A 21,470-nucleotide genomic window follows, 5' to 3' on the forward strand; every position below is an offset into this window, starting at 1 on the left:
GATAATTAAAATGAATAGGGATGCGAGCTTTATTGGATACTCGAAACTGCATTGTGGCTTTAATATTAATATTTAGCAATTTACAATGTGGGCATGAAGTCGAATATTGGTATTGATGATTGGTATTGTTCGATTGACTTCGAACTTAATGTATAAATGTTACAGTTAAAACCCGTTTTTACCACACTTTTCTTAGCTTGACCTGTATGTAGGTATGTAACGGAATCTTTGAACTCGATTTTTACCCACTTTGAACGGTCCCATTAATTTAAAATTTGAACAATTATCAAGAACCGATGACAACACCCATTTTAATGATTTTATCCCATTCTCTTCATTAGGATTGTCGGGAATTAACGATTATCCTTGTGCAATTTTAGCGTGGTTTTTAGTTTTAAACTATAATTATTAATTAGAACGCGTTTTCCCTAATTAGAAGTAGTTATTACTAAATACCTTTGTTAAAACTATAATAAAGTAATATTCAAAATTGAATGTCAGGTAAAACTAGTTCTAACTAGGGAATGTGCGTTTTTCCTAAGCAACTCACTTAAAACTTATCAATTGTCTTAAAGTTAAATTCAGACCTTACCTTTATTCAAGATGAATAAAGGTAAGCTCTGAATTTATACGAATTGGACCAAGCCGCTCACTTAGTTTTATGTTTTCATATATGTTCCAATCTAACCTAACCAAACTTTGATGTTCCCTAATGTTGCTTTAGGTAACGTAAGTTTTAACATAGGTGTTTAGTAATAACTAGTTCTGGGGAATACGCGTGATATCTAAAAGCGGGTTTTTACTATAACATGTATAAATAAAAATATATGTATTTATTTAGGCATGAAGGTCTATACCTATGCGTATACTCCGATAAAAAGCTTCCCCTTTTGCTGATAGAATCTTTTTTTACCACCACTGCCGGGTACAGGTCTCTCGTAATAAGGGGAGGCTAGCAGCGTACTCCCATCACGCTGGTCTAATGCGTATTGATTGTATCGCTCGTGCTAGTACAAAATGCTTAGCTCGATGTCGAGTTTTAAATACTGTTATGGTATGTAGGATAGAATTAAAGATGGTAGATTCCTCTGTGGTCCGACAACGGCGGCACCACAGGCACACCTATTTCTGCCTAATAACAGAACAGCAGTGTTAAGCGCTGCTTTATTACAATTTGAAGGATGTGGTAAGGGGTAGCGGCGCATCTGTTACCTCAACTAGGAATCTATAGTCTGATTCATAATAAGGTGTCCAAAATGTAAACAAACAAATGTCACTATCGAAATTAACAAGAAAGAGGTAATATAAATATTAGAAAATGTGAATTGATCTGAATTTATTTAGATTATTATTTTCTTATTGTTGTATTAATTTAATATTGTCAAAAATAAGAAACTACCATTTGAAACGTATTTTCTTGATAGATCAACACCTTTGTTTCCATTTTGGACACCTAATTATGAATCAGACTATAATATTATCTGGAGTTGATTACAGATGATCGTAGGTGGCAGCAGTCACTTACCATCAGGTGGACTGCATGCATTATAAAAAATCGGTACCGGGGGCGTAACGTGCCCTACAAAACAAGGAAGCGCGAATGCAATATAACTATCGTATACCATTCCGACAGAACGCGCTGTTACTTAATTAAAAACTTTTGTTGAACTTTCCTTGTTTGTTCATACGTATGTGAGCGTCAAATGTTCCAACTGAATTTGAAACCGGTTAACTTCAACCGACTGAGCTGAACTTTTGCATACATGTTTTGTTTGAATGACATTATACCTATGACTACCTTAATGACATCACATTAAATCCAATATGGCGCACGCCCTAAGAAGGCGGAGTAATTATTAATTTATGTACTCTAATAAATCGTAAAATAAAATATCAAATGAAAAAGATTTCTAAGAAGATGGACGTTAAAAAAACTTTTTTCTTAGTTTATTGAAACTTTTGTGGAATTATGCCGAAGCTAAGGATGCGAATGAAACACCAAAAGGAGAAGCGCGCATAACTTCTTCTTCTTTTGGTATTGTTTATTAGGCAAACTTTAAAATATAAGTGACGAAAGTGCCTGAGTCAATTATTTAAAAGACGCTCCTTCCACACTAGGATCTCTTGTGTCGTGGGTGCCAGGGATACATACATAGACGAATACATCCACGCCCACTACATAAATCTAAACTCGTCATTCAGATATCTGTTTGACCGGAGATCGAACTCAGAAATACCAGAAATAAAATTTTCCAATCACTACATTTTACTCTTTGTGTAATTAAGTAATTAGCTCAGAACAAATAATTAAAGCTTGCCCGGGTTTCGAATTAATCGCGCTTGTACTCAATTCATTGTTTTATTTTCTTAATTATAGAATAAACCATACGTTCCTTATTGTTCTCTTTACTTAAGGAGGCAGCCCTTACCAGCTGACCGCACCCTCTCACAAGCAACCCCTTGAGGGTTGTGAGACCCCGATTCAGAAAAAATGGCCTAGATTTTTCAATTGCTTTATTCCTATAGGACTAAAAGTCTCGTCTTAACTTTTTGCTCGAAATATCTATGACTTAGGTCAAAAGATCGTCCCATTCTTTGGGCACGTTCTCTCAGAATAAAAAATATTTACCTAAGGCTGACCAAGTGAGGAGTTATCTAACATTTCCTTACTATGTATACTTCACCGTAAAAGCTAGAGATAAAAAAATCATATTTATAAGCACTAAACTTCGAATGAGTAAATGTCCCTGCCTGAGTTTTGAACTTTGGTCCTCTACAGGGAAAATTAGATCCGGAGCTTCCTCAGTTATGAAAAGAGAACTGTACGTAAAATATAGCTGCAACTCGCTAATAAAGATTTTCAAACTACAGATTTTCGGGGAAAAAAGGGTTGAAACAGGCTAGTTTCGCACACCATTGTTTATTGAAAAACTGCTGCGATACCATTTTCGGATTTGAGTTTCGTCAACAATCTGTCTGGTACCAGCAGAGGGAAATTGAATGGGCAAATAGAGCCGTCTGCACAATAGGATTCAGCACGGCCCGACTATGAAAACAAAGGATTTGTGCCGCGCGGATCTAGATTCAAATTGCATGAAAGAATTGGGAGAATATTGCATCACGTACAAAACTAACGCGTCAAAGATACCTGTATTATAGTGGTATAGTATTAGGGAACTGTATACAGTATTATAAGTTTTTTTTTATAATATACAGACCAACTGATGGTAAGTGGCTACTGCCGGCCATGGACATCTGTAATCAACCCCAGATAGGATTAGATATTCCTACCTGGAGTCGGCCACATGTGCACCGCTACCCCAAAGGACTAAGCTGGAACGCCTCGGAAAAGTATATCTCACTTACCACACCCTTCAAACGAGGACACAGCAGCGCTCAACACTGCTGTTATGAGGCAGAAATAGGTGTGGCGGTGATGTCGCCGGAGTCGAACCACAAAGGTTTCTACCACCTTTTAATATTGTTTTACTGGTAGTTATGTCAGACAATATTCAAGTTTAACAACGTGACGGATCCACCGTACCACCGGCCGTACCCCTGGTCGACGGGCGTCATTCTTTATTAAAACGGTACCACCAACTATAGTCTTGTCAATAGTTACTTTACTCACTATTCAATAATTTAGTTATTGGTATAAACATTTTAAATACCCTTGACAATTAATGATTTTAAAATACACCCTATTATAAGTAAGAAGTAGGTAAAAAACGACATTGAACATATCCGTAACTTTCCTAATATTTAACGAAGTCTTATAGTATTTGAGTAAATAAATAAAATATATTTGATTTAACTCAATAGTTAAGAACTTCATTCGCGCTTCATTATCAATTTAAATATAATAACATATATAGTGACGTGAGCTGACCGCCCTAAACTCGTGAAACTGCATAGGACTTCAATGTTGCCTCATATGTACGTACGTACGAAACGTAATAATTGTTGTGATAGTACATAACCAATCAAACCATGCTAGTTCTATCTTTCAAGTGTGAGTGTTTGATTATAGTACTCGCTTTGACATTATTAATCTGAACCATAAGGTAATTCAATATTGAACAATAATAGGTCTGAGATGACATACCTGACGTGATTACCGGCTGCAAAGCTACACAGCCCTCAGATAACCACCCCACCTCTCAACGCTCGTAGTGTTTGTGACATGATGCTGTATGACCACTCCAAATTGCATCGACGTCACAGTATCAAATTGTACAAAGCTTCTACGATCTGCGTTCAAATGCGAATCCTAAGCGCCGTACATAGAGCGTATTTCGCCTAGCTCGCATACGATGTGAGAGGAAACAATCGGAAATTGATTTCTGATTAACATGACTGGTAAGGGTGCGTTCACGTCCAGTCTGTGTATTGTACGATAGGTACGCTACCATTATTGTTATAGTTTTATACTTCGTTAACACTATCATCGTATTTATAGATTATTATTTTTATTCGTATGATGTATAATGAGTAAGAGAATGCTATGTCGAAGGCTGTGTTTCGTTACATAATGATAAAAGTTTTTAAGAGAAGGATGAAAATGCATTTTCCATGAATGTCAAAATTTAATGAAACATAGATCTAGAAAATAAAGACAGGTAAAAAAGATAACAAAGTCTACTATCGAATGCCTAGAGAAAGAGGAAAACGAAGCAAGATGAAAGATTTGTGCCAAAAGAGGAACACTATACTTAATACATAGGAGGATATATTATGGGTTAATTGTCAAAATAGTGTTATTTCACTCTATGTACAATTACATATATTTAATCTCGTACTCAAAGCACTAAAAAAAAAAATATTCTTTGTAAAAGTCATCGTCCCATTACTTCCCACTACTGGGCACGGATCTCCTCTAACAATGAGAAGGATTAGACCACATTCCACTGCATGCGTATTGGTACTACACTTATAAGTTTGAACTTTTTTTTAATCTCTCAGGTATGATGGTTTCCTCATGGTGTTTTCCTTCTGAATTGCGTGCCTAAAATTCGAACCTAGGCTATTACTCCTTTGTAAAAACGTCGTGCAAAATTTTGCCAGCCATAGTTATTCATAAATCGAACGACCAGGGACATGTAAAAGAAAAGAGAAAAATGAAAATACAAAGTAAATGCAGTTCTCGTCAGGGTGGCGAAAAAATGAAAAATTGAACCCGACCTAGACAAATTGAATCGACGACGCTCGACGACACAAATTGATGACATTGCAACGATGTTACGCTTAATTATATTTTGCATCAAAAGTGCGCATGTGGATGTTGCACTGAACTTTGCATGTTTCTGAAAACATGCACTAAATATGTTATGAAGAAATATTTACGTTTTAAACATATTTAAAATAGAACATAAATGTTTTTATAGCAACGGGATTGCATTTTTAAACTTCGAAGTAATTTTAAAGAATTTTTAGGTACCTATAATCGTCTTAAAATAGGATTACTGTTATAACTATTCGAAGTTTAGTAGAGTTTTCCGTGGACCGTAATGGTTACATAACGAAGATGTACTAGATGTTTGTGAATACAAAATGAATGAAAATTTAAACTCAGTCCTTCGGGGAGTAACCATCTCAGCAACAACCTTTATTAACAAAATCAATATTGTCGAAAGAAATAATAACCTCCTCCGTTTAAGGGTTCGTACACAAAACTGCGATGCGACGTCGCATCGCAAAAATCTGCGAGCTCCCTCGACGCATCGCAAGAACTTGCGAATTGATTCGCATCGCACCGTGGTTGTTGTTGTTGGTCACCCTGAGAGACGCTACGCCGCACGATATCGCATCGCAGCAATTCGCATCGCAATTTTCTGCGTTGCGAATTCGCATCGCGTCGCATCGCAGTTTTGTGTTCGAGCCCTAAGATCTGTAAAAAAACACAAAAACAACTATACAAATGTGACTCTATGGTCAAGAAAAGACTTATCTATTCGAATGTCAAATTAGCCACCCAGACTAGCCAATATGCACGAGCCCTTAGAAATTAATGGAACCGATGTTGAAGCTCTAGCTGCAAATTATTTACCGGTAAACAAATTACTTGAACTATGTGTTAGAAGCAGGTATACCTAACGTGGTTTGTGAACTTCATTAGATTCGAGAAGTGGTAAATATGTATAACATAACGGTAATTACGAGTATGTTAAGAAATTAATTTTATAAAAAAGTCTTTGAAAACTGGGTGGAGACTATAATTATGACTACATAGTTTGTAAGTAATGTTGTATGAGTGTGTATGAAAAGAATATTAACTTTGAATTATTGATAAATTGTGATAAGTGAACGTGCGTGTGATGGGTTTTTACACACGTAACGGGCGCACGCTTAGTTCGCACGCCCGGATATCCTACCTAAATTAACTTAAACTTAACTTTAATTATTCCGTGCTAACCTCGCACCAAGCCAAGGATCTCAAATCGGTTAGAATTCAGAATCTTTAGGACGGAAGAGGGACATAGGGAAGGGGGAAGGGAAGGGAAAATGCATTTTCATGTTAAATTATATGTTTTGTATAATGTACACACTCACTCATCATCTCATATATCACACAGAGAGGTTTACACTACACAACTAACTAGAAATATAAGCACAATGTGTTACTATTAATTTAATTAGCTAGTTTGTTTTTATAGTTAAAATAACTTGGGGGTGGGCGATGTATGTTGTAATACAGCGTAACACCTAGCACGGCAGACAATGCCTTCTGAAATATTTGTCAAACACTAAGCTAATTTAGTATGTATCGTATTAACTTTGTAATATTTTTGGTCCAATAAAGTATTATTATTATTATTAATGTTGAGAGTTTCGAGGAACTACTTGAGCTAGTGCCTGGTGCCCTATAGACGGCATGTTGTTTTTACAAATCAGTTAAGCGCCCCCGCCACGTACCGCGGTTACACGTGGCGGAAACCTGCCACGACGCCCACGCCGTCACGTTTAACGGACTCCTTAAAAACTCTTGTGACGTACCAACCAAGTTTAACGTATACGATAGCTATTTCTGACGTACAATTAAGGGTTCGTGTCAGACACGTGCTTTGGTATACAAAATATTATTTACCTAAATAATGTGTAGTACGGTATCTTTTTTTAATATATAATATAGTAGTAGTAGTAGTAGATGGTACATGGCTACTGCCGCCCATGGACATCTGTAATTAACCCCAGATAGGATTAGATATTCCTATCTGAGCTTTAATGATGCGCCGCTACCCCTCAGGACTGCTGGAACGCCTCGGAAAAGTATGTCTCCCTTACCACACCCTTCAAACCAGAACACAGCAGTGCTTAACGCTGCTGTTATGAGGCATAAATAGGTGTGGCGGTGGTGCCGCCGGAGTCGAACCACAAAGGGTTCTACCACCTTTAAACATCTATATTAGGTATACCTATACTGTAACACGACCACTGTAACCTATACTGTACACAAACATATGCTTTTGTCTGCCACAGTCTATGTCTGATACGTTAAATGTCTGTACATATAAACGGGGGCGTTTAAAGTTTACACCAGTGTCATATTATGACACCGCCGCATCAAGTGTGATTGTGGTTGGCGCCCTTTGGTCGCGTCGTTATTTAGACCAATGTCACTGAGAATATATTGCTCACTATAAAAATGCATCTAAATTCACTACTTGAGAGAATTGTTGCAATCATTGCTCTTTGGCCATTTTTAAAACTTAAATAACAATAATAATTTAATAATATAATTTAGAAGTATAATTTGTTGTACGATGTAAATAGTATGGTAGTAAATAGTAATGTTGAACGATGTGTACAGTCACGAGCATAAATATATGACTATGGGCAGATCAGCAAAAATGTGTGACCCAATAACGAGTTCAATAATATATGCCTGCACGAACGCAGCAAAAATATCTGACATTTATAGGCAGCAAAAATATGTGATGATAACGTTGTCATTGTGACGTCAACTAAGGTGCAATAATATCTGACATAATTTATAAATATCTTTGATGTAAATATATCAACCTACCGGTCAAAGGGCCAATGTATTTTTCCGGAGAAAGAATATGAGCAAAAAACACGTTATAAGTATTTTCTCATATTTTTTTATTTACGTAAGAAAAAAAACTGGGTTAAAGACAAAGACAGGATAATAAATGTATTTTAACAGGGTGAATTTTCCAAATCCGAATATATAAGGATCAACGAAAAATGCTAAAAGAAGTTACGAGGCCGATTTTGATAAAAACTAATACTGCATCATTAGTTTTTACGGTTCCGTACCCAAAGGGTAAAAAGACAACTGGAAAATAAGTATAATACTTATTTTTATAAAATAGTAAACATCTGGTAGTACGGAAGTCTCCATGTGCGAGTTTGACTCGTACTTGGCGAATTATTTAAAATATCCCTATATACGGGAATCGAACGAGTTCATTTTGAAAAAAAAAATACACACCTTATATTATTCCACTGTCGGATAGTGTCCCTTATACGGATTAAATTCTGGGATTAAATGACAAATTATAGGAAAAGCTTCAATTTCACCCTGTATACAACAAAAATAATATGTCCTAAGGACTTTTACAATATTATATAGATTCTATATTATTGAACTAAAATGATTACGAATATTCTGCTAAGACAAAAATATAAAAAAGAAGTCACCGCAACAGCTAATTGATACATGTAACTCTAATTATTTATATTAGCAATATTATCGGAGAAAAATAGGTTCTATCTTTTTGATATCGCTTTGATATATTTTTATCGTTAAAAAGTGGGTAGTAAATCTTTTTGTCCAACGCTGCCGTGTAACGTTTCGGAATTGTTTGGTAGTGTATTATTAGAAACCTATTCAATTTATTTTCATGATGTGTTATTTTTATGATAATAAGTTCTTATTTATAAAATCACTGGCTGATACGATTCTATGACTTAGCATAAAAAAGAAAAAGAACGCGGCTTGACGTTCGAGTTGTATTTTGAGCCGGAATAACAAAAGTGAATAGATTAATATTGTCACATATTTTTGCTGCCTATTAATGTCAGATATTTTTGCTGCGTTCTTGCAGGCAGATATTACTGAACTAGTTCTTGGGCCAGATATTTTTTGCTTATCTGCCCATAGTCATATATTTATGCTCGTGACTGTACATGTGTACAATAATGGTCTTATCTTAATAAATTATATTCGGTGTGTGGTGTATTTTTTTTAATTGAGATGAACTTATTCGTTATTTTTGGAACTTCCCAATATTATAATCCCCTTCCCAATATTATTTGAAAAATAATAATATTGAAAAAATATTTATTATTTTTAAGTTTTAATAATCATTTTTTGGGTTTAAGAACCCTTCGTGGTACGACTCCGACGTTATCGCCACCATACCTGGTTCTGGTTTGAAGTGTGTTATAATAAAGATACACTTATACTTGGTGTTATATATTAAATAAAAATAAAAAAAATGTTAAAGGTGAACAACCCTTATCATTTAGGCGTATGAAAAATAGATAGTAGCTGAATATTTATTATTTTTAAGTTTTAATAATCATTTTTTGGGTTAATAACCCTTCGTGGTTCGACTCCGACGTTATCGCTTCTGGTTTGAAGTGTGTTATAATAAAGATACACTTATACTAGGTGTTATATATTAAATAAAAATAAAAAAATGTTAAAGGTGAACAACCCTTATCATTTAGGGGTATGAAAAATAGATAGTAGCTGATTCTCAAACCTACTAAATATGCATATAAAATTTGGTGAAAATCGGTAACGCCTTTTCGGAGAAGTACGGTAACTAACATTGTGCCACGAGAATTTTATATATATAAGATTTCTCTGGAGCAGTCGGACAAAAATTCTACTGTGGTTTTGGTGTTGGTCCTTAGGCGGCAGCATAGCATTTATCCACTAACAATCAACTGCAACTGCCCAAGTAATATAAAGTAAAATCCAACATAAAATAACATTTCGTCCTCAAACCTCGACTCTTGGTATAATTCACGTGTATGATATGTCTGGCCGAATTGTTACAGAAAATGATAAATCTCATCGCCGATCGCCTGGAGCGCCACGTGTGCGACGACGTCCTCGAGGTGGCCTGGTCAACTATGTGGAACGTGACCGACGAGACTCCGCAGAACTGCCAGCGGTTCCTCGAGAACCGCGGCATGGTGTACTTCCTCGCCTGTTTGAAGGTAATTGGCATTTTTGGGGTACTGTACCGTATGGGTATAAACGGAGCCCTGTTACTAAGCCCCCGCTGTCTGTCCGTCTGTCACAGGTCTACATGTATGCTTTGAACCAAAAAATATACACACTTAATTTTTTTACAGAGTATGTATGTATTATGGTAGCCGCTATAATAACAAATACTAAAAATAAAAGTGTCTTGAAAATAAATGAGCCCGTTTTTTTCTCACGTAATTTATTACGGAAATACGAAAGGGTATTTTCTTCATCAACTGGTTTCATTTTCCATCAAAAGCAGACGTGGGTAGGGATTAGGGAGTAGGGAGTAGATTTGGGAGAGAATGAAACGTGTTGCGTTATAAGATGATATAATTATAAACAGCAAAGATTGACGCCCAGATAGAGTAGTAAATCTATCCAATGTTATTCCCACCAAAGCTCCACATTTTCATTTTATTCATATTGGACATTGTCATTTGTTACTTGTTGTTTGTCTTTTGGTAAATAAAATTATGGATTGATTATTAATGAGGGGCCCAAGCTCAAATACAGCCATAATTAGGATCGTACAGTATAATAATTTAGCACATTTGAAGATATCACTACACCACAGACTTGTCTGGACTATTCGCGTGGCCCAGGGGTCACTATACCGGTCTGACACGCAAAAGATTCCGGGTTCGATACCCGGACACAAATACACCTGAATCCGTATGATCTGGGTCTGGGTGTTTGTGTGGATCTTTGTGTGTGTTCATAGACCCAAAACACAGGGAATCCTAATGTGGTACTATGAGTTCATACCTACCTCTCCTAGATGCTTTATGAGGCGATCTGCTACAATGCGCCAAAAAGATTGTCGGCCTCATCAAGCATCACTAAGGGTCTGTACGACGAAGGACACTCTGCAGGGCGTCCTTCTTTCTTAAGAAAGATCTGTTCCCTCTTTCCACTATTTTGAGACCGATCCCAACTCAAGACAGGCATCACACAACCTGCGAAACCAGTCCCAAGCTCCTGAAGAGCTATAACCCAGGCGAGGCCACGTATTCCAGCCCTGGAGCCTTGTTCTTTCCCCGGAGCCTTTAAATGGCCGCTCCCAGCTCCGCCTCCTACACTTTTGACATCTCCGACTCCTCCGATCGTGAGGTGTAATTGGAAGATGCCATTGCCGCAGGAGAATGTGCCAGTCTGGCTGGGAACAAAGTGGACACAACATCTTCTAGTAGCCAGCTACGGCTGGAGCGTCTCAGTCAGAGAGGGCGCCCTAAGGCGCATTTTTTCCCTTATGATCTTATAAGGTTGCCCCTACGGATCGTAACTAAGGGTTTGGACAAGCTCCATATTGGCCTTTTCTCGTGAAGTTACTGAACTTATTGAAGTCGTTTCCCCAGAACCCATCTTGATGTCGAAATATTGGGGCGACGACGTTCCGACTGTTCTGAAGAAGAGGAAACATCGAACCTTATGTATAAGCCATTTTTATCCACCCCTTAATCCTCATCCATACGAGGACAGCTAGCAGCTGTCGGGGTGAATGTGGCATACCTTCGCGCCTTTTCTTGGGTCGGGAGCACATTTTGCTTATAGCCGGTGGTCGGCCGGCCTATTCGCCGCGTCGCATACCGAGCACTTTGGTGTGGTTTACCGCAGCGATATAGCATTCTTCGCTGCGGTCACCCAAAAGCGGACTCGTCAGGGCACAAACTGAGGCATCACCTCTGAGGTGCATTGTGCCCTGACGAGTCCATTTTGCAAACACCGGCAGCACCGCAGTGTTCCCAGCTGCAGAACTTCTGCTCTAGCTAAAACCCAACCAATCAGCAGCCGACCGAGATTACCAATCTTTTTGATGGTAGCAACTGAAATCCTCATCCAAACGAAGATTACTCCCCATGAAATGGGTCGGATGATCCCTGCTTTTATTGACTCCACTGAGCAGCTTCAGTCGCGTGCAACGGCGGCAGCTATATCGTCTGCCGTCACCGAGTTATCCAGACCCGTTTCTGCACACTTCACAGGCCTGGAAACTATGGACCCCCGCGTCGAGGGTCTCCCTAAGGGCCAGGGAATCCACCTAGTCACCTGTACGCCCCCGGAACTTCTAGGATCCGGGCTCCAATGACCGCTGTCCTGAATTTTAGGCTGGTAATACTTACGCTAGAGAGATCAATGACTTCTCTTGTCTTCGCCAACACGTTTGCGAAGGTAACCCCTTGCTTCTCAGCCTCGGGGTAGAGTGTTATAACTACAGCCGAAGAATGAGGAGTGCGCAACTTAGTCAACGCCGCCTGACTAGGCTTTGGTTTAGGTACCTTGTCTGGTGAGGTCCTATTGTCACCCTTTTTGCCAGGAGGGGCCCGCGTATTTATGGTTGTCACCTTTTATTGGCACGATTGGTGACTAACACCCAGTCACTTTACTTGCGTGCAGGCGCCGGCGAAGGAAAGCGGTGGTCTGCATTTTTGGTGCCCCTGTTCTTTTGGCCTGCCTCTTTAGTTACAGGTCCCAGTGTCTGCACTGACCCTGTTGAGCCTTTGCAAGTCCCGGATACTGCTGCGGCTCCAGTGCCTCTATCCGCGCATTTATCATTCCTTCCACTTGTGCCATAATCGCCTGAGTGATCACGTCCGCGCTCGGGATCTTTTGTTCGTTACCTTTGTGGCGAGATAATTTTCGCCTGTACCGGATCTTCTCCGCGTTCTGCTAGATCCTTGCACAGGTCCGCTACCTCATTTTGCAGGCGGACGTTGACCGCATGCAGTTTGGCGGTTTCGTCCGAGGAGGACCTCGTATGTAAAGCTGCTACTTTTATTATTTTGGCTGCCTTTTTTTAATACCTTCTGGAAAGTCCCTTTCAAGTTTTTGGACTTGGCGGAAAACATTCGAAATGACGCCAACGGCCTGGAGGATTCTGATCCTTCAGCACAGTAGCTGTTCGGTTGTCTTCTTCGCCTTCAGAAGCTATTGCTGCTGTTGGATGTAAAACGTTTTCCGTCCGCGTCTGTACAGACAGTGCACTTGTATGCTCTTTGAGGAGCTCTCTTCTTCTAGTCTTGATCTCGGCTGATATTTCTTAATCATGATTTTTTTCGGATCCATATTGTTTCCAAGCAATGTTAAGAACAACAAACACTCGTACTTTTTTAGTACGAAAGGAATCCTTTTTTTACCATCTGGTTTAATGAACCTTACTAATGCCAGATTGTGAAATATATTTACAAATTACACTCAGCCTCCTTGTAGATCATAGGTATCCAATAACTCGACACACACGCAAATAACGCTTCTTACACATAATAATGTTACATATTATTTTATTATAATATTATACCACCAAATTTTGTGGTGGCGTACCACGGTAACTTTTAACTGTCTACCTATTATAGTTCAATAAAAAAAGCGTACAACGTAGATAAATAGTGATTTTTTTATGTGGGGACCCTCAATCATTTTCATGCTATTTTTATTTTTAGTATTTGTTGTTTTAGCGGCTACCGTTGTAAATACTCTGCAAAAATTTCAAGGGTTTATCTATTACGGTTTAAGATATAGAACCCTGTGACAGACGGGAAATCGGCGGAGGCTTAGCAATAGTTTTTACCTTTTGGATACAGAACCATAAAAATAATCTATGTTTAGACGATTTGTTTATGCGCCATATAAGAACAAGTGCTTGCTGAGAAAACGCCGTGTCTTAATACAAACCCCGTTTACGCGAAAGTAAATCCTAATTACATCACCAATCTGTATTTTATCTCCAGAACTTCCCTGATAAGGAAGAGCTACTGCGCAACATGATGGGTCTGCTGGGCAACGTGGCCGAGGTGGCCTATCTGCGTCCCCAGCTCATGGAGAAGACCTTCTTGCGAGTGTTCTACGAGCTCCTCGACTCCTCGAGCGATGGAATAGAGGTAGTATTTTTTATATAATATAAGCAACCCCAAATAAAATTACATTCCAATTTGAGATCGGCTACGGTGCTGCCGTTACCCTTGAGAAGTAATCTGAACTACCTCGGAAAAGTATGTCTCCTTTACTACATCCTTACTTCCTTTATGGAGGAGTACACTCATAGCTATACTTCGGATTATATGCAATTGCTTATCTGCATATGCAAATGCATAAAACGCTACCTTTTTTGGCGTTGTTGCATATTTTAGTACTTTTTCATTGATAGTGCATATATCAGTAGTTATATGTATTCGGCGTATTGTCTTTATGGTTCATAACTGTAATATTGCAGTTGGGTGATGCCCCATTTATATTATTTCCCATCCCCAAGCAAAAAGTTGTATAATTCCAAACCATACCGTGGGTGTCGTAGAAGGCAACTAAGGGTATTTATCAGGTAAAGGGGCAGCAGTGTCTACTCGGGCACTTAACACCCTACTGCGAAGGACCCACTGGTTACTGGGTCTGACACTGCCGTCACCCTCTTAAAAAGACCACAGATGGTGATGGCCGTCGGGGTCATCCGTGGATACCGCACCATCTCCTTTGAGGCGGCGTGCTTAATGGCTGGGTCCTCTCTGGGATCTGGAGGTGGAGGTCTGTGCTGCATTGTATCGTTGGCGCGGTCCTCCGGCTCCGGGAGGAACGCCCCACGCCAAAAGCAGAGCGGAAATTCCATGCTCCTACAGCCCATGACTGCAAAATGAAAGGAGAGGCTGGCTGAACCCACGGCTGGTCTCAGGACTGTGGAGGCTGTGCGTCCTGTGCTAGAATATTGGATGGACCGGCGGCATGTGTCGCTGACATTCTGGCTGGTACAGGTTCTCACGAGACTTGGGTGTTTCGGGAAGTACCTATGCCGTATAATCAGAAGGGAGCCAACCACTCAGTGCCACCATTGTAATTGCGACGAGGACACAGCGCAGCGTACACAGGAGGAGTGTCCAGCATGGGCCTACCACCAGACCCGCGTGCCTATACAGGTCCTACTGCGGAGATGTTGAGACAACTCGATTATTCGAGCACGTCCAGTGGGCGACTGACAGAATGCTGCAGCAGTGTCTTTCGGCGGAGTTGGTGATTCTGGGTGACCTTAATGTCCACCATATTGAGTGGCTGGACTCCCGAATCACTGACTTTGCCGGAAGGACTGCATATGACCGGTCTTAGTAGGATACCTGATACAAAGACTCATACTGCTTCTTTACTGGATCTTCTGCTGACCAACCATCCTGAAGACTACCCTACCAAGTGATGGTCAAGGCTCCTCTTGCATCTTCTGAACATTGCTTGGTAAGGGGAATTCCTCGAATTGCTGACTTCGTACCCATGGTGGCAGCTATGCTTCATCTCGGGTGATCCTAGCACGTGCGCTGACTCGGTGGCCGACGTTATCCGGCAGGGCATGGAATACTTCATTCCAAATTTTGTCATGTCTGTAGGTTGGTGGAATCAGCCCGCAAAGCTTAAATTCCTAAGCAAGAGTCCTACCCAAGCCTGGGCGTCAGCGCATACGTGCAAAAAGACCGAAGGCCAAGGCACTCCGAACTGCATTCAACGCTGCCTCCCAATTAGCAAAGAAGCATGGCCAAGACGAAGTCTAAGCACATTAGCAGAATTTTCGAGCGACTACTTGGTTACCCCTCCGGGGAATCCAGCCTTTTGGTTGCTGGCCAGAGCTGTGGAGGCCAATTTCTGTCACTCGTCACTACCGCCCCTGCAGAAACCAGACGATTCTCTTGCCCATCTCTGGACGAAATTCCCGCGTTGGTGCTGAGTGCATGTGCTCCCGAGTTGACTCCCATCTTAACGCGCTTATTCTCGCTAGTAATCACCACCACCACACCGGCTAATCAGCGATCACCAGTATGGTTTTCTCATGTGTGTTCTAGTGTACGTCACTCACCAATGGGTACAAGCTGTTGAAAGCAACGGGGAGGCATTGGCCGTAAGCCAAGACAAGGCCATTGACCGGAACTGTCATAGGGCCCTTCTCGCGAAGCTTCCATCTTAAAGTCTTCCCGAGAAACTATGCACAAGGACAGCCAGCTTTCTGTCTAAGCGGCACATCAAAGTCGTAGTTGGCATGCCCCAGAGTTCTATCCTCTCTCCCACACTATTCATTCTGCATATCATTGAATTCTGCCAGTTTTTTGCAGCACTTCATGCAGATGCAGTATGGAAGATGCAGTCTATGCAGGCCGTGCAAACGCTTGTCGGACTCTCGTGGAAGAAAGCAAAATCCGACTGGTGTCTAAAAATCGAGGACTCTCTGGAGCAGGTCTCGACATAAAGACAACTTATCCTCTTTACTATAGTCGTCACAATTTAATAGACCCATTTTGACACATGCCATCGCTAGGCACTAAGCATATGATATTCAAATTGATAACCAAAAGAAACCGATTTTTACGACAAATCGATTACAACCCCACGTCGTATTGTATAGATTACTTAATATTTTGTAAACAGAATTGTATTTTTTTTCGTTTTATAATTCACTAAGAAACAAAGTCTTCATTATAAATAATTAATTATTGGTAATTATAAGTTTCGATTATTTGAAAGTTAATCGATTATGGTTTCTTCCGTATTCGGAAGAAACCGATCTAGATCTAGATTATTTTGAACTTGCGGCTACAAAAAATATTTTGTAGCCGCAAGCTCTAGCCGTCACGTGGTCGTAAACTCCCTACTAAAAAGTTAGTTTAAGACATTAATGACATTAGGATGGCATGTGTCAAAATGGGCCTATTAAATTGTGACGACTATAACCGCTCACCTTTGAGAAAAGTGTAGGAATTCTGGGAGTTGACATATCGTTTGATGTACTGTACCACGGTAATTTGGACGTTAAGGTAATTGGCATCAAAGAAGCTGGGTGTCTTAAACAGAGCGAAGCGGTACTTCATTGCGGGGCAACTCCGTTTACTTTATAAGGCGCAAGTCAGACCCTACATGGACTACTCCTCGCATCTCTGGGCAGGTGCGCTCCAATATTAACTTAAACCACTTGAATCCGTGTAGAAACGCGCAATCCGAATCGTCAACGACTCAAGGGTGTCTGATTGGCGAGAACATTTAAGTTTGCGGAGTATGGCTCACAGCACAGAGCGCAGTCGGCGTCTCATGGCGCACAGCACAGAGCGCAGCGGCCCTGCAGTCGCCGCCTCATGGCTCACTGCACAGAGTGCAGCGGCCCTGCAGTCGCCGCCTCATGGCTCACTGCACAGAGCCCAGCGGCCCTGCAGTCGCCGCCTCATGGCGCACAGCACAGAGCGCAGCGGCCCTGCAGTCGCCGCCCCATGACGCACAGCACAGAGCGCAGCGGCCCTTCAGTCGGTGCCCCATGGCGCACAGCACAGAGCGCAGCGGCCCTGCAGTCGCCGCCTCATGGCTCACTGCACAGAGCGCAGCGGCCCTGCAGTCGCCGCCTCATGGCTCACTGCACAGAGCGCAACGGCCCTGCAGTCGCCGCCTCATGGCGCACAGCACAGAGCGCAGCGGCCCTGCAGTCGCCGCCTCATGGCTCACTGCACAGAGCGCAGCGGCCCTGTAGTCGCCGCCTCATGGCTCACTGCACAGAGCCCAGCGGTCCTGCAGTCGCCGCCTCATGGCGCACAGCACAGAGCGCAGCGGCCCTGCAGTCGCCGCCTCATGGCACACAGCACAGAGCGCAGCGGCCCTGCAGTCGCCGCCTCATGGCGCACAGCACAGAGCGCAGCGGCCCTGCAGTCGCCGCCTCATGGCACATAGCACAGAGCGCAGCGGCCCTGCAGTCGCCGCCTCATGGCGCACAGCACAGAGCGCAGCGGCCCTGCAGTCGCCGCCTCGTGGCACACAGCATAGAGCGCAGTGGCCCTGCAGTCGCCGCCTCATGGGTCACTGCACAGAGCGCAGCGGCCCTGCAGTCGCCGCCTCATGGGTCACTGCACAGAGCGCAGCGGCCCTGCAGTCGCCGCCCCATGGCGCACAGCACAGAGCGCAGCGGCCCTTCAGTCGGTGCCCCATGGCGCACAGCACAGAGCGCAGCGGCCCTGCAGTCGGTGCCCCAGGGTTGCTGTAAGAAATTCCATATTGGAATAAGCAATCCTTTGTACTTCATCTCTATGTCTTCTGTTTTATGTTTATTCTCTTTTTGTGTACAAAAACTTATTAAAATAAATGAATAAATAAACCTGGATAATTTAGTAGCATTGTTCAAGCTATTTGTGATGGTTTTCCAGAGTGTACCGATCATGAATGTCAAAAAGGGAACTTTCGTAAGTTATATCGAGCTTAGAAAAAGACCGTTTATAAGGCGAGCTACGACGCTATAACGAATATGTGTTACAGGTGAGCTACAACGCGGCCGGCGTGCTAGCTCACATGGCGTCGGACGGCCCCGCCGCGTGGACGGTCGACGAGCCCTCCCGCGAGGACGTGCTCGAGAGAGTCGCCGCCGCCGTCGAGCGCTGGGACCGATACGCTGAGCGGAACATCAACTACCGCTCCTTCGAGCCAATACTCAGCCTTCTCAACGCTCACCACACGCCGCAGTGCCAGCACTGGGCCGTCTGGGCGCTGGCCAACCTTACCACCGTGTACCGTGAGTGTCTACTGCCCAATACTACCATATGCTTAGTATTACGCTTGCCGTCGAGCGCTGGGACCGACACGCTGAGCGGAACATCAAATACCGCTCTTTCGAGTCAATGCTGTTCCTTCACAACGCTCATTCCATGCTGCAGTCCCAGCACTTAGCCGGCGGGGCGCTGGTTTTAGATATAGTGAGTGTGATCGTCTGATAACATCTATGTGTAATAATAAATAAGGCTGCAAAACGGTAGGACTTATGCGACAAGCAGACTACTGCTACTGCCTCCCATGGACATCTATAATCAACTCCAGATAGGATTAGATTCCTACGTATGATTGGTCACTTACTTGATTTTAATAAGTCCTAAATATCTTTAGTATTAAAGCACGTTCATCTTTTTGCACCTTGTACAGTGGGTGTCCATATTATTAGGGACACTTTTGTTGGATTTCAGTATTTCCTACTTTAACTGAATTTTTCAAACAAATCATTTGTTGCAGGGATCCTAGGTATTTTTTTATTACAAGAATATGGTATGATGATAATAAAAACAGCAAGTTTCATATCCAGAACAATTTAGTTATTTTTTTAATATTATTTGAAATTAATACAAATCTATTGCAATAACTCTAATAATAATCTGAATATTTAGTAATGCTATCCTGAGCTATAATTATGACTTCTATTACGCCAGGGCCTACTCTCTGTGCATGATTGGGCATTGAGCTGGGTTTCAGTGTTCTCATGCCAGCCTTTAATAAGGGTTTCGATCAACTGGAGCTTGGTTTTAATCACTTGTTTGGCGATTACTTTTTTTGTGAACTTTCACATGTTTTCTATAGGGTCCATGTCTGGTAAGGTCTGTGGCGATGCGTTACAGTAATATTTTTCAGCCAGAAATACAATTACCCTCTTGGCTGTGTGGGAAGATGCCATAAAGCCAAGATTCGGGCATAAAAATGCACTTTTCCTATTCAGGGAAACTTTCAGTGAACTGAGGCAATAGCCGATTTTCTAGCACACGCTCGTATTTATTATGGTCCTCATGGTCCTTTGTACGATGTATAGGTAACGATATCATTCGCTGAGATAACAGGTTACACCATGACTCCAACAGGATGTTTAACTCTCTCCACAAGGCACTCTGAGTGGAATTATACCCCAGTATTTCGTCTGACGTGTGAACCTTTGTCGAATTAAATCTGAAACATCGACTTGTCGGAGAAGAATAACCATAAAGTATTTCAAATATTACAAATATCACGAAAAAACCTGTTATTGACAAACCGGCCTTCTTAACATATTGTAATTACACGGCTCCAGTCATCATAAGTCATATATCTATGTTTTCAGGCCCATGACAGAATCTTCTTCATCATAGCTACGGTGAGTTGTGGCTTTTTGGTGGGCCGCCAACCGATCAGGTCCTACTGTTTTAGCCACCTTGCAACTATCCTATCGAAAACTGTTCGTTCTTCGTCCTTAATCATTGTAGATAAACGATCAATACTTATATTACGATGTGAAAGCAAATTTCTATAATTTTACGACCGATATCTGTAGTGGTGACCATTTTTCCGTCGCATTTTTCCGCACGGGCTGCCTCAAGGGGTTTATTTTCGTTTATTTTAATTTCTATTCCGTTAACGACTGACTTTGGAACATCTGAAATAGTCACTATATGTATCAGCAAACTTGTGGAATAGAGTAATAGTGATTGAATATCCCCACATTTTCTTGGAGACGTGTCTGAAGTTTTGTCCGTGCTGCAGACAAAAAAAAAACAAGTTATCACGGCATATTGAATATAAAAGTGAAATACAAACATAAAATATAGGAAGTATAATGCAAAGAGAAATAATACTTACGTTTTAATAATCTAAGGTGAAAAAAACCTTTGGAAAATAACCACAGAATATTTTAGACAACATTGGAAATGTTGCAATGCACAAGCGATTTTCAACAAACTTCAACTAATTGTGATTTAATTCACCTATGTTGAAAATCACGTCAAGTTTCGGTGTTATCATTCATGAAAAAGCAAATATAATAATATCAACAATAGTGTCAAATAAAACAACCACAGAAAAATATGTTAATTTTCTGATAAAACCGCTTTAAACTAGGAAAAACATAAATCTCAGAACTGTCCCTAATAATATGGACACCCACTGTACTTATAAATGAAATATACCGAAAAAGATAAATTTCCTATATACCGAATACAAAAGAATCATGAACGAACTAAAATAATTATGTTAATTTGATATATTGCTTTCGCCGTAAACAGCGGACAAGTACTGCAGCCTGGTGGCGGCGGAGGGCGGCCTCGTGCTGCTGGAGCGTCTGCTCGTGAACGACTGCTCGTACGAGCGCATAAAGGAGCTCGCTCGAGTCGTGCTCGCTAATTGTAACAGCCGCCCAGCCAACGAGCAGAACGTACACATACATCTCCACGAGCACGAACACGGACACGGACACGTGCACGATCACGAACACTTGCACGTGCACGGGCACGGACACGTGCACGATGACGCTCGCGACGCCGCTGCGCACAATCCACGGTTTATCAACGAATAGCTAAGGGAGAACTTCGAGGACGACCTCCCCGAAGTGCGCCCCTAGCGAGGGTAGGTTTATTTTTATATTTGTAACACATACGCGCTTAGTTAGGTGGTAGAACCCTTTGTGGTTCGACAGGGTTTAGTGGCGCTCCCGTGGCCAATCTCAGCTAGGAATCTAATCTTA

At 41.5% G+C, this 21,470-nt stretch overlaps 1 protein-coding gene across 2 annotated transcripts in view; it reads left to right on the forward strand.

Annotated features, from left to right (window-relative positions):
• Positions 1–21,470, forward strand: part of LOC140743267 (protein zer-1 homolog) — a 65,606-nt gene that overhangs the window by 38,006 nt on the left and 6,130 nt on the right. The window contains exons 5-8 of one of the 2 annotated variants that reach the window (XM_073074418.1): positions 10,033–10,194; positions 13,954–14,103; positions 18,479–18,731; positions 21,013–21,352. In XM_073074418.1, the coding sequence (XP_072930519.1) occupies positions 10,033–10,194; positions 13,954–14,103; positions 18,479–18,731; positions 21,013–21,302 (855 nt within the window). In that variant the 3' untranslated portion in view covers positions 21,303–21,352. The remainder of the gene's footprint in view (positions 1–10,032; positions 10,195–13,953; positions 14,104–18,478; positions 18,732–21,012; positions 21,353–21,470) is intronic. The other variant, XM_073074419.1, reaches the window with a different exon arrangement.

The sequence above is a fragment of the Epargyreus clarus genome, unplaced genomic scaffold, assembly GCF_041222505.1.
Source record: "Epargyreus clarus isolate Ecla_fem2 unplaced genomic scaffold, WU_Ecla_fem_2.2 ptg000007l, whole genome shotgun sequence".
NCBI classification, from domain to species: domain Eukaryota; kingdom Metazoa; phylum Arthropoda; class Insecta; order Lepidoptera; family Hesperiidae; genus Epargyreus; species Epargyreus clarus.